Below are 25,724 nucleotides of genomic sequence, written 5' to 3' on the forward strand. Positions count from 1 at the left end.
CCAGGCAATAATTACATGACAAAACATGAATACACACCCGGAGCTGTGCTTGGTTTAAGTGCCAGCTAGGACACTGTGGCATCACCTCAATGACACCAGTTTCATTTCAAGTAAGTCTGAGTAGATAAACTTGTAATTGCTTCATGCAGCATCTAAATTTATATCTAAAGGGAAAAAAATGCAAAAGATTTGAATTTGCCTCTCAGATTTGAGATTCACTCTAGTATTAACATTAGTATTTGGGGCCACACTTCAGCAGCTCACACCAACATAAGATTGTACCCTTTTCCTCGTTGGGGGAATATTTGAGGTCAATCACGGTTTTGAATGTACAGTTCTGTAAGTTCCAGGCTACAAACATCCACCTCCTCCCAGCCCCGGCCTGGGCTCCGTGTCAAAGCGTAGGCTCTTGGTTGGTGGCGGCTGGTGGTAGTTGGGCTGGGCGACAGCTCTGGTGGCTGCAGCTTTACTACTCATTGTGCTGCAGGGCTGTCATTAGATGCCGGAGTCGTTCCGCTGGCTGCAGGGGAAATGTCATGTTTACTGCCATTCCCATACACACCCAAACCTAATGAGCAACATTGAGCTTGTCCTCCTGCGTTCACTCCGTCCTCACTTCTTATGTCTTTCTTCATCAGGCTTGCTCCATCTTGCTCTTCCTGTCATACCTCCATGCTGTGGTTTCTCTCATCCTCGTCATCACTTTTTCTCTTTGCTCCTCCCTCCATCCATCCCTCAAACCATCCACTTATCCTACTCTGCTTTCACAGAGCCTGTGCTCTGAGTCCCAGCGTTCCCCTCTATGCGTCCGCACCACTCACAGGCTGGCGGCCAATGACCTGGCATAGCCTCAGAGGATAAAGTCAAGGCTGTCACTCTCCCATGGCATATATACTCTCTCTTACACACACATAAAGCCCCACAAAAGCATGTGCAGACCACACAGTCACATATGCACATGTATAGAGTGCATTTAAGTTCACATTAACACGCGCAGCTCATTTAGGATGATTGAGTTACATGTTCTGATAGTGAAAGCGAGTTACTTTCACAGGTTGCCTCCTGCTGCTGATGCTGTTGTGGAATTTCAGCATTAAAGTGTCATCTTTGCAAAAAAGAAGACAAGAAACAGTGGCATATTTATACAGCATGTAGTACAGAGAGCACTAATTCATTCTACAGAGTAGAGACTATGGGGATGGGAAGTGAATAAAAACAGTCCATACTTGGAGTTAAACTGGGCTGCGGTTTGACTGGTGCAGAATCACATAATGTGCTTTCAAAGTTTTCAAAACACATGCGAGAGTCTTTCCAGAGGAAGGTGCCAACACTTATTTGTTAGATCTGTATTTTTACGCAACTAAACTGGTCGTGAATTATTTAAAAATAGCGGCGATGACAAAAACAAAATCTGCTGTGCTTGTACTGTATGTGCGCGCACACACACGCAAACAAACAGCAGACTGTAAGTGACACCCCGCCTTCACATTTAGTATGCCTCCTCTTCCCTCAGGCCGTCCATCAAAACGCGACAGGAAGAGAAAGTTTAGTTCTGTGCCGCCACCGAGGAGTCGTCCTTGCCACTGGATCCGCTGGCTTCGCTCCCTTCTGCCGACCCTGTAATTGCGCGGTCACCGCAGGGTCCTTACTCATGCGCCACCATGTGATCTCCGTGACAAATGAGAGTCGGGACGAGGCTTCGCTACTTTGCTGGGGCCTTTAAAGTGGCACTGTGCGATTAGTGGAGAGGGGTGAGTGCTCGGCGAACCGGAGGGCCTGTTAAATCACAGCGCTGGGAGCGAAGCAGGGCGGGAGGAAACACAAACACTCACTCACTCACTCTGTGCCATACAATCACTCGCTCTCTCTCACGACAGAGAGAGAGGGAAAGTGAGAACCAGCGAGAGAGGGAGGGTTAGAGAGCACGAGAATGAAAGAGCAGAGAGTGTGGAACAGCCTCAGCGCTGGGCGGAGGGCCAAGCCATCCTCCAGAGGAGCCAGGACGCCAGAGGAGACCTCAGACAGAAATAACTCCAAACATCCCATAAAGTCCCATTAAAACCAATTCATCTCAATTACTCCCTGACACACACAGACACACACACACACACACATACGCATTCTACCTTTATGCCCTGCAACCACACTGAACCACCGACATCAGTGTGTACACACAGACACACGACTACCACTGTACACACTCCAACTTGGTGACAGCTCTTTGTGAGAATCCCGCAGGCTTCTGCATATATGAGCAGACAGTGAGGTAGTAAAAATCTATCGATGACTTTCAAAGGCCCTTTAAAATGCTTTACACCATAACAAAGGGGTAGTTTCTCTGGATTTAACATTCAAACTACATTACTGATACAAAGCTGTTATTGTGTACTTTTTGTTTAGTCTGACTTTTTTGAAAAAATCTGTAACTTAACTTTAAAAAGTCAGCTAAAATGCTCATGAAGGGCCCTCCAGTTGTGATTTTATACATCCACTTATACACCCCCCACCACCCTTTTTTATACAACAATTAGAGTGTATATTTGTTTGTTTTTTTTAGGTAGGACAACCTCCTAACAGCAACTAAATACCTGTGACTACTGATAATATTCTGTTGTGACTTTTATTTTTACTGAATGTGTATTGCCAAGATTTCGTGTAGTGTTTTGTATTTCTGCTTTCAAGTAGTCTATGTTGTTTGTATGTTTTTTGTTGGATGTGCTATGGTGAAAGCACAATTTTATTATGTCTTTTATGGCACTTATTACAATGAAACCAAAGGGAAATTTCCACACAGTGTACAATAAACTATTTGTATTTGTATTATCAGTTGTATTCTCGGGGAACTAAGTGCTATCTACAGGAAAGGAATATATTTTTTGTTTGGATTTTAGGGCTCTATGGTTTAGCCAAATGGTGTTCTTAATCATTCTATCATATAAGAATTGTTTTTTTTTGCCCCATCATGTATTAAAAATGTAATGCAGTAACATTCACTCAAACTGCTTTTGTCAGGGTCATAGGACAGTGTTAATTTGCCTCTCCTAAAATTAGAGATTAAATGTCTCAGTCATTTTTTCAAGCAAAAATGCAGAACATTCTCTGATTCCAGTTTCTCCAATGTGAGAATTTGCTACTCTTATTTTTTCTAATTTTCTAAAGACATAACCTTTGGCTTTAGTTATTTGATCTATGTGTGTGATGTTGTTCCTTAGAGCTATTACACTGTGGTTGACTATGATTATCTTTTCCTTTTTTGTATTTTAAACTGTTTTTGTGTGAAATATGAAAATCTTTGAGTAAAGCCAATTTTCTTTGCCTAAGGGAAATCTAAAAAGTTGATGACAGTAGTATTTAGCAGGGTTGTGGGGGAGCTCCATGGTGTAAAATTCTACAAGGGTGACAAGCCTACATTATACTGTACACTTTTCAACTCAGAAATTTATTTGTTTTTAAATCATTTGCATTTGGTTGACTCCTAAATAAAGACAACTGACACAATTACATTGTGCAGAGAACATTAATGCAGTGTTAATACCATCCTGAAATAAATGATTGCCATATTAAAATAAAAGAATCAAACCCTCTAAGCAACTTAGATGAGGAAATAAGCATCTCCTGCCCATGTAATCATAACACAGTGTTTGATCATTTATAAAAAGGGGTTCATTCCATTGTGGTGATGTTTTATGGAAATGGTGAATATCAAAAACAATAGCCTTATGGTAGTAGCATCGCAAGACACTGTCAAAAGTTAATGAACCACCTCATAAGTCATCCCAAGATACAATACAATCATAAGAAGCTTTGAACACAAACCCCCTGCTGCAGCACTTCACAAAACTCCAGAACAGGAAACTCATTTAATGTGTCCCAGGACCAGTGACATTCCTACAGAAGCACTGGGACATCACAGAGGCGACTGCATCTGGCTCCCTTCAGTATGTGCAAAATGAGGTTTTGAAAAAAAAAGAGCTATGTCCCACTAAAGTTTGTCTCTTTTATAAACAGTGACTAACCCATTTTGTTGTAACAGTCGGCATAATTTACCATGACATTTTCGGATGAAGTTCAATTCTATTGTGCAATGCAGTAAATGAGTAAATGAAATGAAATAAACATATGTTTGAGTGTACATTCCCTGAGTGTTTTGTCAGTCTGCTTATTTGCAATCATCACAGCTGGATCCATTAATGAGAGACAGCTAAGAGACAGCTATGGCTAGCTAGAGTCCCCTTTTTTATACAATATGAGACAAACACAATACTCAAAGCAAAAACCCTCCTGAGTCATCAGGTGATTAAGTATCATGGATGTAAAAGCAGCATCTGGTGGGAATCAGTACAAATAATGGCAAGCTAGGCCAATTACTAGCCCCACTTTTTGGAGAGGAAGCTAGTTAGCCTCGCTGGCTTACTTTTACTCTCTGTGTGGAAAACAAACTTGTTAAATACATCTGTGCTTTTCCTACAATGAAATGTCAAAATGTCTGCTGTGAAAAAGGTCTCTGCCATGTTTCCCACACATTCATTTATTTGTGGGACGCCGCCAAATGTTGATTTTTTGGAGCTGGGCCGTTATTAGAAGCATTATCAGAATATACATCCCTCAGTTATTTATTGTACCTCACTCTCAGAGTCCAGAGCATACTCTGGGCACAGACAGAGCAGCAGATCGCCAGGCGCAGTGACAGTGAAACTTGATCGTTGACTGCTCTGGGTCTAAAAGTTCCCTCGCCTCTGCAGCAGCTGTACTTCTCATCCATCCATCTGATATGATCAGCTGTGATTGGATCCAATGATCAATTATCCAACCAAAGACTCAAACTACTACTAAGGGAAAAAGATCTCATGAAGAGTTCTATCTGTGCTATGTTCATAGACCCACAAAAATTTAAAAAGGGGAGACAGAATGATACAAAGGACACACGTGTAAAAACAAAATTGTCAGCGACTACAGCAACATAGCAATTTTAATTCTGTGAGAAACACTGCTATGGGTCCCTGGAATTGTCTGATGTTTTAGAGAGAAAAGCATCATAAATGACAGAGTACACTGGTTGAAAAAGGAGTAAAAATGTCTTCTTTTTACATTTGTAGGCTATACTGCTACCTGACATGCTCCAGTCAGTAGCAAACCACAGAGGGTGACAGTGCATCTGCTAGCAACACTGGCTCTAAAATGTCAGTTACCAGATGCTGTGGGGAAACACCCACCCTGAGGCATTACATTTAGTCATTGTTTACACAAATACGTCCAAAAACAGTAGAAAAACGGAAAAATGAGCTTTAACTTTGAGACAACTCCAGCAACTCAGACTAAAAGATATCAGAGTGCTGGCCAAACTGTGTGAACTCTGACGTGCAGTCAAAAAACTGAACACAGCCAATGAAAGATCAGAAATACCAAATGGAAAGTCTTAGAAAAACATTAAAATAATAGAAAGTTTAAATAATTTTTTAACATTTTCCAATTGTTTATTCTAGAAGGGAATTTCAAAAATACTGCAAGAAAGAAAAAAGCACAACACATTAGTAAAATGTGTTTTCTATTAATCCAAAGAGCTGCTGTGAAAAGAAAAACATAAAAACCTCTATATAAGATTGATGAAATTTTTTTATTACTTTTTGGTTTGGTTTCAGGTTATGTAACATATTTCATGATTTACAAGTCACTTTTAAGGGATCTGGAGAATCCCTGGGCAACAAACTATCTGCTGGTGTGCATCTGAGCGGACCTCTTGGATGTCTGTGTCCTCGTGACTTCAGACACTTTTCCACTCGGTCCTGCTATCGGCCTACAGGCTGACCTCAATGATCTCAATCTGCCCACACCTCTGGCCAAGCCTTCTTAACTAAACCGTCCTCTCCAGTGGAAAAGTGATGACCTGGTCCAAAAACACAACGAGCGGTCCAATCTAAAGTGCCTTTTTGCTTTTAGAGGGCTCGCTCCATAACAAAAATTGTCGCTGCCATCATCATCATTATCATTATCATGTGGTACCAAAATCGTGTTTAGCCAACAATCACTGCATGACAGAAAATGGAAGAGAAAAGTGCAATTTCCCTGCTTCATTTTGATGTTTCCGCCCATTTTCAACAGTGTCTGGTAATTAATCTCATCTGTCTGATCTGTATGGGAGACATCCTGGGGTGAGTGCCATAGCACGCTGATCTGTGGTAATCACTAGCTGGTCTGTTTCTGTCAAAAACAACAGAACTACTACGGCTAATATTCACAATGCAGCTGTGTGTGTCAGAGCTATGAGCCTATATGATTTTTCAATGCATCCAAGTGTGGATCTGGCCACATTTCTGCCGTGAGTGACACTGGGAAGAATTTGAGAAATCTCCAGTGCCTAGCTGTGGAATGTGAGTGCGAGCTGCCGCCAGGAGGAAGACTGGAAAAGAAGTCAGTAGCAGACAGACAAGTGGGGGGTGGGGGGATTGAAGGAGACACCGAGGGGAGATTACTCTACCTAAAAAATCTTTGGTAAACCACAAATGGGCTTCTTTAACCACACATTTTGTGATGTACATATCTAATCTAGATTAATTACCCAAATGGTGGAAACTGAAGTGTTGGTCAAGGGTTTATTCTTTCTGCAGTGTTGCATTACGCCATACTTTTCACCAGCAACACCAGGAGAGGGAAAGAGAAGCTGGACCCATCGCAGAAAAACAACCATGAGTAATTTTCCACTGATATAACCACCGAAACACTGCTGCGGCACGACACATGACAAAGTTATGACACACACACACACTGGCCAAAACGCACGTATGGGCCCCCTTGCCCCAAAATCCCCCCTTCCTGACTCCAATCTTTATCCAGTGCTTTCTTGCGCCACTTTTTATTTCTTTCTTTCTCTCCACAAAGTCCTGCTTGTTCGGTCCACGGAGCCCAGTGTTAACACTGTAATTACAGACGTGGGCTACAATAATAAGAATGCAGGGAGTGGGGGCCAAACCTCTGGCCACTTTCTTCCTGTGCCATTTTTTTCTACTTTGATTGTTTCCAGTGTGTGTGTGTGACAGAGGGCCAAAGATATTAGGAGTTTTGTGGTGGGCCAGTGAGCAGATCATGGCCGAGACCCCACAGCTGAAAGGGAAACACAGGCATGAGCCCGGACCGTCTGAGTGCTAATCGCTAGCAGGCTGCCTGCCCCCATCCCTGGCCTGGCTCCAGACCACAGACTCAGATAAAGGCAAAGTCTGCGGACTGCTGCGCTGGGTGTCAAATCTGGCCAGGTATCACTGAGGCGAGGGAATCTAAATGATATGTAGGCCCAAAATAATATTCCGGGCATATCGTTTCAATAAAAATCCATCAGTCCACCAATTGACAAAACACAACTGGTTGAATGTACAGCCAGCGAATCAAAAGTTTACACCCGGTGTCTGGTATGTTTTTCCTGGGAAACAATTCCCATAATTTCAAAAAAATATTTGTCCTGCAAATTGCAAACATCCTACACACTAATAACGTTCATTGTGTGGAATTCTCATTTGTTAAACTCGTGAACATTTGACATTCTAATAGCTAACTTCGAGAACTGCTGTTCTACCAGTGGGTGTAATGAGATACTTTATGAGCGTGTTTGCGAATAGTTAGTTAGTTTATGGCACTACTTGACTCATTCGTCTTTCTCTTCCCTGAGCTCTTTCTTTTATTTGCTGCTCTTAGACCCATATAGATCACCTAGTAGTTGAACTGATCGGGGATCAGATTAACTCCACAGCAGTTCTGTGCTCTCTGTATTTAATCATACGTGTAGAGATTGCTGGTGTCATTTTTCTTTGTTACTTCAATGAGATGAACAAGGAAGGCAGATTTCACTGTAACTTTAGTATGAACCTTAGCTGTCTTTATCACAAGGGTAGAGGAGACAGACCATGGATGCATCCAGAAAATCTGCAGTGAGTGGATATTTCCACTCACTGTCAGATTTTCTGCAGATTTTCTGCAGATTTTCTGCAGATTTTCTGCAGATTTTCTGCAGATTTCCTGCTTACTGGTCTTTGTTGGATTTACAGACACAGTTCTACCAGATCAGCTTAAATACCCTTTCATCGACACCAACCATGATGTTTGAAATTGATTTTAAACAGTTTTTCATTTATTAAGTGAATATTGTTACTATGACTTTTTATACGGGACAGGACTTATGGAATTGTTGATCCAATTGCATGTTTATACTGGTACTTTTAACCAGGGTTTCCAAACCTTCTTAAACTCAATGAACAAATTCAATTACTTTTTAAGGACTTTTCAGGCACAGCGGCCTTAAAATTCAGGGGCCCAACATGTCATAGTTTGAAACATGGATCAAGGTTAATTACTGTTACAACACTGGGGATTTTTATAATGAGAGCTAGCAGGCTTTACAGAAGCTCACAGACAACAATTTAAAAGAAAGAAAAGCTTACTTTTAACCAGGCTTCCTACACTTTTATAAACATCAAATACAGAGATCATTCTAGGACTTTCCAGGCCCAATTCCCTTAACATTCAGGGGCCCAACACGGCATTGTTTGAGACACAGATCAAAGTTAATTGCTGTTACAACACTGAAGATTTTTCTAATGAGAACTGTCAGGCTTTACAAAAGCTCACAGACAACAATTTAAAACAAAGAAAGGCTTGAATGTGTGAATACTTTTTAATTATGCTGTATAGGTGGTGGCACATGAAACAACAACACATCTGCAGGAGACACATGCAGGCAGCACAGTGTGGCCCATTTACTGATGTTAATTTAAAATAATACATAAATAAAATAAAAATGTCTATTCCTTCACAAGAGACTGCATTGATCCAAGCCCTTTTAATATTCCATATCTATTTTTTAAATAAATATTCTCCCTCAAATTAACATTTTTTCAAGAAATGTATATGGATCCCAGTGTTCAAAATTGGAGGGGGAAAAACATTTTCAACTATTTATTTCATTGGTATTTTTACTCAATGTCTAATTACTTTAATAAACTCAATTAGAGCAAGAGCTGCTAAGTTGGTACAGCAGGTTGTTCAGAGGTGTGCTTTGTGCAATCAGTCCACTACAGGGTAGTCTGTTGCTTACTGTGACAATAAACTTACCAAAAATCAGCCTCAAACCACTTGAATGAACTTCTTTTAATCAAATCAGATTTTTTTTTTAATTAGCTGAGAGACACTATAATATTTCTATATATCCCCTGGCAATTGCAGAAGTATTTAAACCCCTGTTTGGAAACCATCTTATCGATTCTTTCTTTAATTTTAAAGCAACTGCTACAGAACTAAAGCATTAAAGTTGTGATAGACCGTATATTCCTGCAAAAACTACAGAGGCTTTAAAAAACTCTAAAAACTAAAATTTGGTGCAATTACTGAGGGTGAGATGAGGGGGGAGGAAGCAAAAGGAATAAAATTTTAAAAAATTAAACTAAATGAAGGTTAAATTATAAATTATGTCCTTGGCCTTTTTTCATATTATGGGTTCAGATACAACACTGAAAAGACTACTAAAATAAAAATATATTTCCTAACCTGCAATTTTATCAGACAAACATTTTATAGTTCCTCATGAACCTTTTTAGACAGATTCACATTAAAGAACTGATTTCTTCTGTATACTTTTTACTGTTAATATTTGTAAGGTAATATTGCTTTAATATTACCAGACAATACCATACCATGCCATGCCATGCCATACCATACATTTACTTTTCTACGATATTGAAAAAAATGGAACAGACGGACAAAGAATATGTCTTGTACACACGCATCTTCTTTCCCCCACAACCGCCTTTTTCCACACACTTACATTTAAAAATGTTCTTCATCTTTAATTACAAGAATGTGTTTGTTCAACCAAAAAACCCTTCTGTTTTCATTCCTTTAAGGCTAGTTATACCTGATACTAAGGATACTAATAGTGCAATACTGTACACCGTAATATTTTCTGAGACGGTTATCGTACTGCGAGAATCTCATGCCGTTGCAAACCCTGCTCTCTACTTTTTGTTATTCTTGGTAGTCATATGATTAGTCCATTATCATCTCATAATACCCAACAATTAATGTGAGAAAGAAGCATCAAGTCTAAATAAAATTAGTCTTGGACTAACTGGATTCATATGGTTACAATTTCACTGACGCTCTTTTAGCCCGCTGTTACTACTGTCCAGATAGTTTTGCACTTCATTTTTTCCTGTAGCCTTGCTCCTATTTAAATAACACTAGCCTAACATACAGTGGAAACAAGCCGTTCTTCTTCACGGCAGAAAAGAGCAGGTCCTGAGCCCTCATCTGGAGGCCACCTGATGGTAGCCATGATTTGCTGTTCTAAATCATTATCATAATGACAAGCTCAAGGTTCCTCTTTCTCATTGGGAAATGATGCGAAAAGGACTGGCTAGCATTTCTACTGTATGTTCTTTGGTTGGCTTTCATGGAAATGCAAAGGTCATAGGAAGCTGCGGCTGGAGCAATAACACAACGTGATGTCATGAGATGCCGCCATATACCAAGCGAGGAGGTGGTGGTGGTTGAATACAATCAGTGAACAAGTTTAAAGCTTGGGTTTCAGCATCATCAGTGTGGTGACAACTTAAGTAAAACCTGCTGCACCATGTTCACATGCAACATGCAAAATAAAATCATGGAAGCGTGCTCCAAACTGGCGTTTGCCAGCAGACTTTCCATGTGGCCGTTCAGAAACCTGGCTTCATTGGAAGAGTTCCACACATTCTCTTAATTCATAATGATTGTAGCTGAAACACAAGGATAATGAGGCTACTATGAGTAGTGTATGTCAAAGAAGCCTTCTTAAGTGGTGGGATAGGGAAAGCATCCAGTCCTTGTAAAATATAAATTTGTCACTTTTCTCTGGCCTTTTCACAAGCAAGTTTATTTTTTTTCCACTTGACTACCTGACAAAAAATAAATGCTTCAAGTTGTGGAATCGTTCATAAGTTGACATCATCATTTATTCTGTAATCGAGCTCATGCTCTCTTGTGAACAGAGTAAAAATCTTGATGTTTACAATTGAGTTATTAAAAAAAATGCTTCTGCCAGATGTGGCAGTATAATCCTGTGTCAAAATTTGACAAACAGAAACCCCCCTGGCAGATTCTTTCCACAAAGAAAAGTGATCATCAAATTAAAAGCTCAGTTAACCACAATAATCCTGACACTCAGACAGTTTGATCAAATCTTTCCAAAACATGTTCAGAATAGGTTGAGAAGATTGAGGTTGGGGGTAGAAACTCATTGATACTGCTTGTTTGATTTTCCCTCTGAAGGAAACAGCCAGACTACTTTATTGGTCATAAATATTTAAATGATGGTTTAGATGTTTAAAGCAAAGAAATAGCTTCAGAGTCTGTCTTTATTCATTATCAAAAGATTGTTTCCATCTGAGGACGCCAGGGTCCGTTTTGCATAAATGCAGACAATCAAATATGTTTTAAAGTACCATCTTTTTAATCATTATGTTCCATATTAATGCGTGGTTGCGATTTTGGAATATTTTCCACCAGTCCATGGTCAACTGCTTTGATAAAATCTCAACTTTAAAAGACAGATTATTCACCCCATATAATTATGGTAGGTGGTATTCAAAACAATAACAACCACAGCCGTCAAAATAGAACAACATGCTGAACTTGACATTGATCAGAAAACACTGGTGGCTCCCTGAGTCACTTTGCTCTCCTGTCTTTTTCCACCTCAGCACATGACAAACAAACACATCTGAGCATCCTGTGTCCTGCCTGACTCTCGCCTGCTTCCATACACTGTGTTTACCAGCCGTCTTTGGCTCGGGACACACATTACAGCTTGAAACCATTAAGAGAAAGTGAGGGGCAAGCAGAGCCTTGATAAGGAGCTCTTATCTGTACAGTGAGTCAACAGACTCCAGAACACGCAGGCATTGCAACCTGCATCACTTCCAAGAATCAGAACACATGCTGCTGCACACTCCTCCATAAGCGACCCCCCGACAACTTGTTCTCTATCATCCATCCATTTAATTCTGCCTTTCTCTTCGACTCAGACAGACATGTTTTTATATGCTTTAAGATTTGACATATAAGTGCACTTGTGCACTGCAAGTCCTTAAGTGACTCCTTGTGCATGTGTTTTTTGGAGGGTTGAACAGGTTCAGCCAAATTGGTTGCATCACTGCGAGGGCTGAGATCCAGGCAGCGCTGCAGTCACAGGGACCTCAGCTGGAGCGCAGGCCAAGAGACACATCTATTGAGCGAGAAAGTTAACACACATTTAAGAGAAGACAATGAGCTGGAGAAAACTGTTACCAGGCACAGCAGGGAGCTACAGGCCAGCTCGAGTCCCGATAGAACGGCATCAAAATCAACTCTTCTCCCAAATATACATACACTGTAGTGGGTTCAGCAAATCAAGATGTCGTAATAGTGAAAGTTTAATGACAAGCACTTTGGCATGGTTTTATACAGCTGACAGGACAAGTCAGAAATCTGACATGTTTGAAAAATAGCTGCAACTCAAAAGAAAGAAAGAAAAGCAGCTATTGTTTAAAATATGAGGCTCGCATAATGCCTGTTAAATCCTCTTGTGGCCAGGAGAACTTTGGTTCTATGCATTACACTAAACGAATATAAATACAGTGAGAACAATATGGGGCTTCTGGGTCTGAAGTAGCAAATTTGAACTGTTTGTGTTTGCAGAAAACTGGTGTGGTGTCGGGTTAGGTCTACAAACTACAACATTAATCATCCACCTTCCTAGCCTGCAGGGGGGTGAGTGCTTGATACCAAAAAGACAGATTTAGGATGGATTATGACTTAAGGTTGTTTATGGGAGATGATGAGACTTGCAAATTCACAGGCTAGCACAAACCTGCTCAGAGGACATGCCCTGACTAACTCACTCCCTGTGGTTGAAATGAACAAAACTCTGTGGGCTGAGTCCAATAACGCAGAGAGTGAGAAAGGCTGAGATAACAGAGAGACAAGGAGGAAAAATGACAGGCCGAGCTGTGTGCTCAGTGAGTAACTAAGAGATACTAACACAACAGAGGCTGTAAAAACAGCTTTTTTCCCAGAAGATATCAGCACTCCCCACACTGAAAGCCTCTTGGACCACTGCATCATGTGCAGTTACCTTTCAGTGAAAAGTATTAGGGGTGTAAAGTTGACCCTTTGAACACATCAGTCATAAGAGGAATGAAGAAGAGCACACTTTAAAGTCTCTACTGTATGGTTGATGTACAATAATGCATAAATGTAAGCATCAGGGCTGTCGCTTGTTATGTAATATTCAAGCTTTCATTCAAACATTCTAATTTCTTTTAGAAAAAGTCCTAACAGAGCTTTGAGAAGTGCCTCTTCTCTTTGTTTATCTTTTTTACTTTATTTTTTCAACTTCCTTTCCTAGAGAGAGAAATGGGCTTGTAACTGCTCTACCACTAGTTTGAATCTTGTCTTGAAAGGAGTTAGTGTCATTCTCGTGAACATGTGAAGGTGCTCATTGTTGAGCCTAGAACCATACGTGACTTTCATAGTGTTGAAGGCGTTAACAGGTGTTAATCTATTTGACTGGCTCATTTGAGTGAAGCTGTTGCTATATGAATTGCATTAGCTGTGCCTGTGGTCTACTGGCGTGACAGTCAAGGAAAAAAAGTATAGAGTGAAGATTTTTATTTATTCATAACGTTATAAGATATTGGTCACCGGTCCAGATATAGCAGTCACTTGATCCGTATCTAGACTACAGTTTACAGTTTGATGATGCCCGCTCCTCAAAGACAACAAATCAGATGACTATTCTGCATGCTGTCATCAAATGAGGCAGTGGGGGCACTAGAAATGAGCTGGTCTGCCTGCCTACTTGGCCACGTTCATCCTTAGGACCCTTGTCAGAAGCTTGTAAAAGCATTACGTAAGATGGGTTGTCCTAAAATTACTCAATTCTTTAAAAGATGACAGCAGGGATTAGGGTGGGAAACTCCAATTCTTCCACAAACTCTCTTGATTTTCTTTAATTGATGAAAAGCGACTGAGGACTTTGGAGCCCTTCCGTGGGGCTTTCCCAAGTGCTGCAACTTCATCTTGGCCACATGAGCCAACTGATGCCAACGGGTTGGTCCTGGACAGGCCTGTTTAGACGGACAGATGCGCTTGATGGTGGACAGAGCTGTTACGTAGTCGTGAAAATACAGTCAGTGGAGAACCACCGAGAGGAAAATAAGAGGCTTTAGTCGAGTTCCATGAGCTGCTGCCCAACAGGACCTGCGTGTGGTGCTGTGGGAAGTGCCGTCTCCAATCGTGGTTAAAGAACCGATGACTGTATTACGGGCCGGCCCTGGCGAGCCACTCTGATAGTTCACTGGCCGGATCTGCGATCTGGAAAACCTGAGAATGAGGCTGAATCAGCAACGATGGACTAATACAATAATGAGGGCAGAGCTGTTTTTAATGCTGCTGACTGGCCAAATCAAAGCCAAGTCAAACAAAAATGGATCCATGTGAGAACGGACAGAAATGTTAGCTAACTGGCCATCTGAAGAACAATAACAGGCAATAAACAATAGGGGTTAAAGTAGACCACTCAGTGAGGAATCAGAAAGGTCTTTTGCATCATGTGCTCATATGAGCATCTTTACACAACTAGGCGCTACACTGTCCAAGCACGACTGGGAGATTTTCCACAGCATATCGTCTGAGCCACTGGTCTGGCAGAGGTAAACCAGCCATTTTGTTCATCCCATAAAGAACAAGCATTACATTTACTGGACCGCTTGAGACAGCGGGTCAAAATAAAATATACTCACTTTTTCTCCACGTTTCAGTAATATCTGCCTATGATTCCCTTTGTCAACGTGAGGGCTGAATAAATTTAGATCCAAGTCTAGCTTGAGGCTGCCTGAAAGGATCCCTCAGGACAGAGAGATGGCATGTTCCTCAAGAGTGTTGCCTTAATGAACTCTCATGCTGAAGAACACATCTTTTATTTATTTTATACGACCACACTGAAAAACAATACGCCAAGCTCACCACACAACACATGCACACGTGCACACACCCTCGACTGAATGATATGCAAGGTAAATGTGACTCACAGGAAATTTTAATTGGCTGCCAGCGGCCGGATGTGTGTCTGCGGCCTATCTCACAGTCTGCACACTCACCGCATCTGACGGCCAGTTAATAAGCAGTACAAAAGGCCAGCTTTACAGGGATATGTGCACGCCGGAAAGTCTTGACACCTGGTATACAATCTTTTGAATTAAGAAGTTGACACAATGTCTTGGCTGCTCCCTTTCCACGGCTTAGAAAAGTCCCAAAAGTTCTATTTATCAGAGGAAAACAGCCTTTACAAAAGGTTCCACAAACTCTTAAGCATTTATTTCCCGAAACAAAAGGCACGTCAACTACTCTGAGGTCTCTATGTCACACCAAGCCTCAGGATTAAACAATGCAGTGATGAAAATATAATCCAGGCTCCTGGCAATAATTTTTAATAATTTCCACCAAGGAGGTTATGTTTTCCGCTTGGTTTCTTTGTTTGTTTGTCTGTCAGCAGGATTGTGGAAAAACTCGTCGCCCGAATTTCATGAAACTTGGTGGAAGGGTGTAGTATGGGCCAAGGAAGAACCCATCACAGGGATGGAGCAGCTCTGTATCACAAGGCGACTACACAAATGATTTTTCACTTTCATTATTTATGTGACAGGGCATTTGGCCTTGGTAGAGGACTGCTTTATCCGAGTGCCCTTCGAGTTATGGTCTGCTATCATCAGTCACGAGAAAAGGCATAGCCTATGTTGAGCTACTAAATGTCCAAGAAAGAATAAAATTCATACATGCTGCCTTGCTGTAATACGCAAACTTAAGCAATAAGTCAATCAACGGAAAATTGCCAAATTTTGGCAATTAATTAAACTTAAAAAGATTTAAATTTGACAAGGAAAAATGCTTAACATTTGCAAGAGGTGGGTATGATTAACAGATTATCAGACATGTACCTGACTGTTCTTTTTTCCTTTCGTATCAATGGATTTTGGGCATGAAAAACAAGCTGTGCCACAGGGCCGTGACAGCATTCTAAAAATACTGTGTTTGCCTTTGATAAGACATTTTTTCTGGAAATTACCTTTGAAAAAGCAAGATTTTTATTGTATTTGTGGAATAAACAATAATTTAATGTTCACAACACAAGATATTCTCTGTCTCTGAATGTAGAGTGTCTCCTACAGAGAGTGTTCCCTTGTGGGTTGTTTGTGGTCTTAATGCTGCTAGGCCAGTGAGAAACTGTACTTTAGTTTACAGTGTTTCTGTTAGTAAATCCTAAAATTGTCCTAAAACAGGAGTTTCTAGAGGGATTATGCAGTGTGTGATGCTTTTACGGACAAAATACATTCATGACAAGTGAAAATGAGTCAAAAGCATCTCCCAGTGTCTCTCAAGGTATTTAGTCCAGAAACACACCAGGAACAGAATCCTCTGTCAAACAGCCAAGAATTAACGTTACTGAGGAACCACACCATGAAGAACTAAAAAAAAACAAAAAAAAAAAAAAACAAAACTGTGTGAACATCCCTAGCAGACACTTTTTCCTGCCTCTGTGAGGATTTGCTGCATTTCTGTAAATCATTGCAAATTGAACATCTTTGGGGTTTGAGCTGCTAGTCGGAAAATACAAGCAATTAAAAAAAAAAATCACCATGGGCACTTTGAACTTGTGATGCAACTTTTCACTACTTTCTGACATTTCTGGACTAAACAATTCAGTTTTTCATTCAAAAATAAACTGCAGATTAATCTGTATTAAAACACAAACAGACATTACCTGTTGCCCTAAAATAATGCTATAGATATTCTACTTAAAATATTTTTTTCTGCATGGGCGGGTTACTGTGTGACGAAACTCCTGCTGTCTGAGCTTCAGCAGAGCCACAGCCACAGAACCATCTAGATGTCATGCCAGCCCAGAGCAGCTGTGCAGCACCCAGTAGTTAGGGCACCACTTTGCGAGGTTATTGAGGACACTGAGGACTGTTTCTCATTTTATGCATTATACTTTTGGCATGTGCTCAGCTACAAAGGACTGTACGCACAGGGAAATCAACTATCCTGCTTATGCAGACATTAAATGTAGTATAAACTGAACCACCTGTATACACTTGCCTCTTCATTTTAGAACATATCCTTGAGTAAGGGGCTAATGCGATTATAACTACTACGGTATAATTTTTGTAAAGGACAGAATATAATCAGCTAGATAGAGTAAAGTATACAGCAATTTACATTAGAATTGCACTGTATGAATGAAGCTGATTGCACTCACACTATGGCTGTAACTAATTACATTGTGTCAATTATATTCCCCATTACATTAATCAATTAATTGTTTTGTCAATAAATTGTCAGAAAATCAAGGTGGCATCTTCATTTTGCTTGTTTCATCCAATTGACAGTTTAAAACTCAAAGGTTTTCAATTCACAAGGATAGAAAACAGGGAAAATCATCTCATCCTTACATCTGAGAAGCTGGAAGCTAGAATCGATTATTACACACAAACAAACACATCTTATGCAAGTCAAAAAGCACCTGTAACCCATGGAGATTAATTCTAAAGTTGTTGCAGCAGCAGCACAGGCAAACTTCATGCCAAGACAACGGCAGATGTGTCTACCTTTGTTGTGTAGTGTTGATTTATTTTTGTTGTCAAGTCTTCTGTAGTAAGAGGGGGGGGTTTAGGGTGTGTTAAGACATTTGTTTTCATTCTGACTAATGCACATCTGGATATTCGCCTGTGCGCTTCAGATTAATTAAAAGATAAAATAGAGGCCCTTAGCGTTTATTCCTACACATTAGTCTGGGTGATAAGGATCATGATTTAGCCTGAAATTAATTTTGTGCCTTCACTGAGATTTGATAATAGCTCAATGAAAAAAGGCTCGTTCTGTGCTCAGCCTGCAGAACACACCAGGAAAAAAGGGTCTCAATGGAGAAAAAGAAACTCTAGGGATACCAGTATATCAGTGTAATGCAACAGTGACTTAACTGCCAAATATGAAAGAGAGACACGATTTGTGTGTATGTGTGTTTGTAGCGGGGCTGTGGGGAAATGGTTCTGACATCGACAGACATTCAATAGGGCATCTGGTTGGGGGAAATGACAAGGAGAGATGTTGTTGACAAGCCCGAGGTGGCAGGCCTGGCATTAGGCCCACTAAACAGCACATAAACACTCTATTCAATTTCATGGCTGTGATTTTAATGGGGCATTGCTTCCATTTTTTTTTACCACATTAACTTGAGAAGTCCCCTCTTTGAGCAAACAATCTGTAACTGACTACTGCTCACTTCAAGTTGCAAGTCCTTCAGCGGCAGCACAATACTACCATCTCTGCCATCAGTTCCAATTGACTCCCTGTTAAATTACTACCCTCCTACCGCAACTTCATCCTGAGCTTTAACTGTTGGTTATAAGCTTTGCTTGGCAGCAGGAGCAGCAGGGAGCTCCAAGTCGCATGTTTCACCAGAGAAGCATTAACATTGGACAATAAATATGCAAAAATTGAAACTGATCTGGCAATTAAGCTTTAAAAAGCAGCGTGTTGACACAAGACAACAGCTTGTGACATATTCAAGGCTAAACTAAAAAAGCAGCGTCTTGAGAGTGGAGAGGACGTATACACACTGTGAAGCTCATTATAGTCTGCCTTCACTCACACCTTAGTTTTCATCCCCAAAAACGTTTTCAAAACATAAGTCTCCCTCCTGCTCGTTTAGTCTGCTCGCCAGTAGTGACCAGAAAAGATGCCACTATTCCTCAAACTGTCCTGTGTCGTGCTCCTTTCCCACATTTCAAAATAAATATAAGACAGACAACCCGCTGGAAAGCATCTCAAAGCTCTCCCAAATAAAATATTTTGTTTTGGTGAGAGCCATAGCCTGAATAGAGCTGAGGCAACATTAACTAGTAGTCAAGTCTTACCAGCTGTGGAAGGAATCCTGTTTACTAAGCACCAAAGAGAACCACACAGCCCAGAGGAACATTGCCTTTGCACCACAATAAAAACATATACAGTAAGAAGATGATTCAATGAACAATGGCTCCTCAGTGGAGGCATTACTTATCCATAATGATGATCGAGAAAGTCTTTTGTAGTGCAATCACTTGGGGATGCAGAAAGTGGCCAGTGACCAAAGATGAAAACAGAGATTTAATATCCTTAAAACACTGGTTCACAGGCAACGTAAATGATTGCCAAAATGAAATAGTTTCTCTGCAGAAAACGGTAGTTGAGATGTTTGCTTAGGCTGCTGTGTTTGCATTGCTTGTGTCTCTGTACCTTACAAACGGTTTCAATGTCCCAGGGCAGGATGGTCTGTAGATCGATGAGCTCGCAGGACACTCCCAGTTTCTCTTGAGCCATATTGGCCACCTCCCTCATCACATGGACCTTGAAATGACGGGGAAAAAAAAGGATGAAGGCCTTCAAATATAATGAGTAAATACAGTTTCCAGCTTGGCTAGAATATAAGGTCTGCTACAACAGAAAGTCTGGCCCACATTTGTTGTGCATTTTATTTCTGTTAATTCAAATAGGACTACACTGAAAAAAATCTATGGTGACTGGCAATAAACATATACATTCTTTTATTACATCCAGATGCTGCTGAGTTGTAAAATGTATTAGAACTGAAGCAGCCTAAGGCTGATTCAAAAAGTATTTGCAAAATCCCCCAAAATAAACAGGAAATTATGTACCAGTACAATACTGGCTTATGTAAATGCACCATTGACATGCCGAAATGCTGCAAAATTGCTCTTAATGTCTGCGGCACAGTAATAGCATTATGGATGGTATAGTTTCAAAAATGGTGAGCCCAGTATCCTTAAGGTGATATTCATACCAATGGAGTACCTCACTCAATACTCATACTTTCAATATGGAAGCGTGTAGTATAACCATTATTTTGACAATTTCGGTGGCATCTTAGTACGCTTAACTGCTAACTGTCAAATACAATGTGCATGACTTCACCACACCACAGATTGGGTGGGTTGTACCTGCTGCTGCTGCAGGAGTATGAGCTCTGTGCCAGGGACAGTTGTGAGAATCTGCCTGGCTGCACACACACAGTGACAGGTCTTACTGTCAGCATCTAATGGTTAGTGGTTATGAACTGGTTAAATGACAGACATGAGCTATTTCAGTTTCAGTGTGAGTTTGTTGGGGCCATTTCACCCTTTAAAACCTGAAAAGACAAAATTACATTTTTTCTGCTTTCAGACGCCTTTCACTTTGAACCCTGAGCAAATTGGTGTGAGTTCTCTCAAAAAACACAGGAAAAAGCCAATGAGCAACTTGCCAAGAAATGTTCCACAAAGTGCAAGAAATAAGTACACTTAGAAAATGATTTTTAAAAAGTAAGGGAAAAATGTCTGGGGGAAAAAATAAAAAGGGAAGGGAAAAATTATATTTACAATTCTCATAATGACATACTTAAAATTATGCTACAGAATTATATATTTTAAGCACTTTTCCAGGTCATTTCCTTGTTTTGTTTTTTTTACAATTTTTCAAGTAATTGTCTTGCACTTTGTAGTGATTTCTTGCCAATTTTCAGTTCATTTCTTCTTTTGTTGCTCATTACCTTCTTTCCATGTTTCTAAAAAAATCGAGCCAATTTGCTCAGGTTTCAAAGGGTTAATGGCTTCGTTTAGGATGGAAGCCGTTGCTGCCGTGTTAGCTTGTGCCAATTTAGACACTAAACTGAATGTTCACTGTGAGGAGAGCAGCCCTTGAGACTACAGCAACAGAAAGTTTGCTGAAGTTTGCTTTCAGTAAAACTTGGTACCTTAAAGATATCGAGTACTGATACCCAGGCCTAACTGAGAATTAATCTGCAAAACTGCTATACACATTTGCTTTGGATATGGTTGTTTGACCAACAACAAATAACACTCATAACTTTGAATTTATAAATGAAAAATAAAAAAAAATGACCTCACTTTTCAAAATGGTATTTTTAAATGCTCTGCTGGCATGCAGATGGTACGAGAACAATAATAAAAAAAATCTTTTTACGAGAATAATAACAACAATAAAACTTTGTTTTATTGTACTTGCTGCTGAGGAACACACAGTCTCATGCAGATAAGTGTCTAATAAACAGAAAGTTGAAAATATCTACTTAAAATTCAAAACATGTTATTCTAATTAATATATCATTTCTGTAATAAAGTACATGAGTTCACCGAGTCCGTGTTTACTGGCAGGCGTCATTGGCTGCCTCTAAATAAGAATCGCTGTGATAAATCTGTATCAGCTCAACTAGAAGAGTTGTCAACAGTCAAGCCAGTTTGAAATATACAGGCCCTGGCCTAAAGCTAAAAAAGTTCTCTCAATAGAGAAGCTGCCATAACATTATTTTCAGCAGATACAGAGGATCTTTCTGACGGAGAGATCGTTCACAGAGGGACTGTTCGGACTGGGGGAAAACCATGCTCTGTTTGGGTGATCAGAAACTGAGGACTGGGCACTCATCCTTTGACTTCACTCTGTGAAAGTTGTCTTCTGTACTCTCATCTGCACAGGCCTGACGGACGAGGGGAGTAATGAGGTGGGAAAGAAGAGTGGCATTTGAAAAAGGAGAACCATGTTTTCCACTACTTCACTGGATCCCAGCTCTTCTCTGTCCACCCTTCAACAATAATACTGGCTTTGATGGAGAAGATTTCCTTCAATGCCCTCCGACCCCCCTCCCGAGCTGCAGGTACATTACGGTCTGAATAAGCCTGTTAAAGTGGCGGAGGACAATCGAAGTCGGGGATGATGCCTGGTGAGTTACAGGCACCTTGATACAGAGCTGCAGAAAATAAAATCTCCCGGATAAAAAGACAGGCAACAATGGAAAGTGTGCGGCAGACATGTGGTGTGAACACATGGAGAGCCTTGATGATGTGGAGATGTCTGGGCAGATATAGCCGCAGACTGCCGGCTGAGAGACCCCGCTGGGACAGAGGGGGCTTGTGATTGACTTAAAGTTAATCCACTGCTCGCCTCTGTGGCTTTAAACGTCATTTAGCAGAGATGAGACAGGACTCCTTTTTTTTTCCTGTGGCCATGGAAAATGAGCCAAAGATAGATGACAACTTAAAACTACTCAGGTCACCCACTGAGTCTGTCAGTGATGCACAGGAACGCCTACCTGCGTCCCCCAGGCAACCAGAGTGACGTCACTTCCTTCCTGTAGAATCTCGGCCTGCGAGAGTGGGATGGTGTAGGACTCCACGGGAACCTGTTCCACTGAGAAAACGCATTCAATGGCATTAATATTCCGTCAGTGCTTACGTGCAAACACATTACATGCAAGCTCACATAAACGAGGGTCGACTCTGAACACAATCATTAACCGCTTCACTATGCACCCTGTGGTTTTCATGTAAAATATTCAGATGCTGACCGGACACTAAATGATAGACTACATGACAAACTGGTGAAATGACAGACAGTTTAAGAACACAATTCCTACTCTAGAACATTTTATCTGGCCTGTTTCATATGGGTTTTCATGCTTTTTCCAGAACCTCATCTCTCACCAGAGACACAGTGTGCTTTTATCAGCACAATCTGATGCATGACCTAATGATGTCTTTGCCAGCTACAAGCCTACAACCCTGATTAATCTTGACAACAAAACATTGGCGGGATGGGATATCAATCAGAAAAGGGGGCCACATAAATGAGGCATCTGTCCAAAAAAGGGGGGCCTCGCAGCCAGCCTCTCTTTGAACCAAAGTCCAAGACAAAGTGCATGTAAGTATATGGTTTGAATAATAGTTAATAATGTCTTGGAAAGCTGAAGCATGGTCATGGAAATCATTACAATGCAAAAAAATTTCATAAACTCAAACTGCCATCATTTTTTAACATGCAGCTTATTAGCAATATTTATACAACCCAGACACAACATATTATCACTAAATGCTCGTTTTTTAACTATCTTTGAATCACTTTTACCATTAGGGCTTTGGCTGAAAAATACGCAAAGCCCAGGATCTAAGAGTGTGAGTGGACTTTGAACCAGACTGCTGAAATCAGTCCTACATGGCAAGACAAGAAGTCAAATTTACAATTAGACACAGTAATTATACCCTGGGGAGACGCTGGCTTTGAGACCTTTCTGGAAACCCTGAATGACTTCCATGATCCTTCCAAGTCTTCAAGAAGCCGTAAAGGAAAGAAAAATTGCCCATCCTGACGACTCAGTACATTAAAACAACATAAAGGGCTTGAGTGAATCATATTCAACTCCTGATTTAGGCTTCCAGACGAGACAGAAAATAGGCCCTTAGCATGGAATAATAGCATTTTGCAGAATGTTGAAATTGAATTATGAAAACTAGGTTATGGTTTAATAAGTGGAATCTCAGGCCCCGCAAAACAGTATGGCCTTGATGAGACATATGTGTGGTTTTTACCCTCTTCTGCACAAGAAAAGAGAGCAATTAAAAATATGACTTCATAATCCAGACAGAGGTCGTTAGAAGCATGGGCACCTGGCACGAGAGCTGGCTCGCTCTGCCCCCTTAGGAAATCAAAATAAGCCTTGAAACGCTACCAGTAATGAACCCTCTGTGTGAAATAGATGATTTGTAATACAGCTTTCAAAACATAAAGAATCTTACAAACCAGTATCAAAAAAGGGACCACGTGTTAATGTGGGCGAGACCATAAAGTGACATGTTCATTTCAGCCGGTCAGTAAACACATCCTCTTACAAAGATGTCTCCACGCTCATGATCGCTTGACTGACCCCATCACAGGATTTTAAAAATGTATTTATTATATTTGGAATCTGTCCACATGGCAAGCACGACCTCTCTTACATACAGCATTACTGATGCTCATCTCATCACTTCCCAAGAGGCTTTTAACCAAGATCCATATCGACTGAGCAACAATGCAAACAAACACACTGCCAAGAGCTCACACACCTGCTCTCGGTTGCCCTGTCTAACCGCATCAACCAAAGACGTCATTCTTATATTATATTATCATAACCAATGACTTGCTCTGACACAGTGCTATACATTTTCCAACACACATGAACATAATTGGACCTGTCACTGACTCCCACACAGCCTTGACAGATTATTAGTCCACCACAGCTGTGAGGTATTAAAGACATCAATAACACATTTGTATCAAGTTTCTGCCTTTATGTTTTCTTATATTCTATGGCTACACTTTGTACTTCATAACAGTGGAAAAAGGCAAGACAATATATTACTGCATAAACATACACTAACAAAATAATCATCAGTAGAAAATGGTTTAACATTTCAAAGCAAAATTATTTTTATTCCAATGGACTCACTACAATCAATGGAGTCACTTGCAAGTAGAAAGTAAATCCTGTAAAGTGGTGAACTCTGACCCACAAATTTGTGCCATACACCAATAGCAAGCTGTCCTAACAGTGCTGACCTCTGAGGGAAAGGACAGCCGGACAACTAAAAAATGTAGCTTATTATCCCCTTTTCAGCATCCCGTTTAAATCAACCTTCTCTGTTGGAGTGTTAGCTGCTCCATTAAAGATGGATGGTTGCAGGCAGTTATGGGGCAGGAGTCATGGTACAAAATACATTTTTTGAAAAAAACTATGTGAAGTTACTGTCCTATTAGGACAATAAAGTAAATGTGGTTGCTATCTGACAGGTATCAAGAATGTTGTACGCTCATTAGCTGAGAAAAAATCTTGTTATACCAATCTCATGATTTGAGACTAGATATTGTCTTAGAGTTTCAATTTCCTGTTGTAAGTGTTGTCATTTGCTGGCTTTAAAGGCTGCATTACCAGGGTTTCCCACACATTAATTTCTTTGATGTGGCCCACCAGGATTAAAATATCTGCCACCACATTCTCTATTTTTAGAGCTGGACTGTTCATTAGGAGCGCTATTGTTATATACACACACACAAACACACACACACACACATATATATAAACTTCAGTTATTCATTGCTCTACATTCTCGCAGCGCAGAGTGCACTAGTGCACTTTAGGCACAGACAGAGCAGTGGAACGCCTGCCACAGTGAGGTGTTCCTGAGATATCTCATTCACAGGAATAGGGCAGACAGACTGCCTCCCACCACAGCTGCCACTGTTGAGGGGGCATAAACACTCAACAAACAATGAGGGAGGTGTGATGATTGGAACCATTCCTTTTGTACTGAAGAGTGGTTTTAATATCAGACTGCACCGTAACAAAAGAAATGTTTTGGACAATGATCACTAACTTGGTGCCATAATAAGAAACAATCACAGCAGTGGGCTGTAATATTTCACAATCTCATCTGGCTCGTATCAGAGCGGTAAACTAACAAAACTTGTGAAAATCAGAGGTTTCACTTTGAGGCTGGTAGTACCAATCTGTTCTGGTTCTGCCTTTCATTACTATAATGAGCTCAACAATCATCTTCAAGCCTCCAATGCTGTCTTAATCATGTATATCAAGTTATTATCATGAAGGCAGTGCAGCACTGTTTTGCAACAGCTGCCAACAACTGTTAAGAGTTTATTACGACTTTGCTGGACACCTTTTTGCACGGAAGTGTGTTGAAAGCCATGCTGGCCGTAACACTGATGTTCCCTCTACGTAGGGAGAGGAGGGAGAGAGGATTCGGCTGGGCACTGTCACAGCCCATTTAAACGGTCTATTTCACACTTGT

General features: G+C 40.6%; 1 protein-coding gene across 2 annotated transcripts in view; it reads right to left on the minus strand.

Moving 5' to 3' along the window:
• bckdhb (branched chain keto acid dehydrogenase E1 subunit beta) overlaps window positions 1-25,724 on the minus strand; it is a 62,484-nt gene that overhangs the window by 20,939 nt on the left and 15,821 nt on the right. For both annotated transcript variants that reach the window (XM_042490188.1, XM_042490189.1), the window contains exons 7-8: window positions 22,196-22,293; window positions 19,330-19,440 (exon numbers count right to left, since the gene is read on the minus strand). In XM_042490188.1, the coding sequence (XP_042346122.1) occupies window positions 19,330-19,440; window positions 22,196-22,293 (209 nt within the window). The remainder of the gene's footprint in view (window positions 1-19,329; window positions 19,441-22,195; window positions 22,294-25,724) is intronic.

This window comes from Plectropomus leopardus, chromosome 7, assembly GCF_008729295.1.
Source record: "Plectropomus leopardus isolate mb chromosome 7, YSFRI_Pleo_2.0, whole genome shotgun sequence".
NCBI lineage: Eukaryota > Metazoa > Chordata > Actinopteri > Perciformes > Serranidae > Plectropomus > Plectropomus leopardus.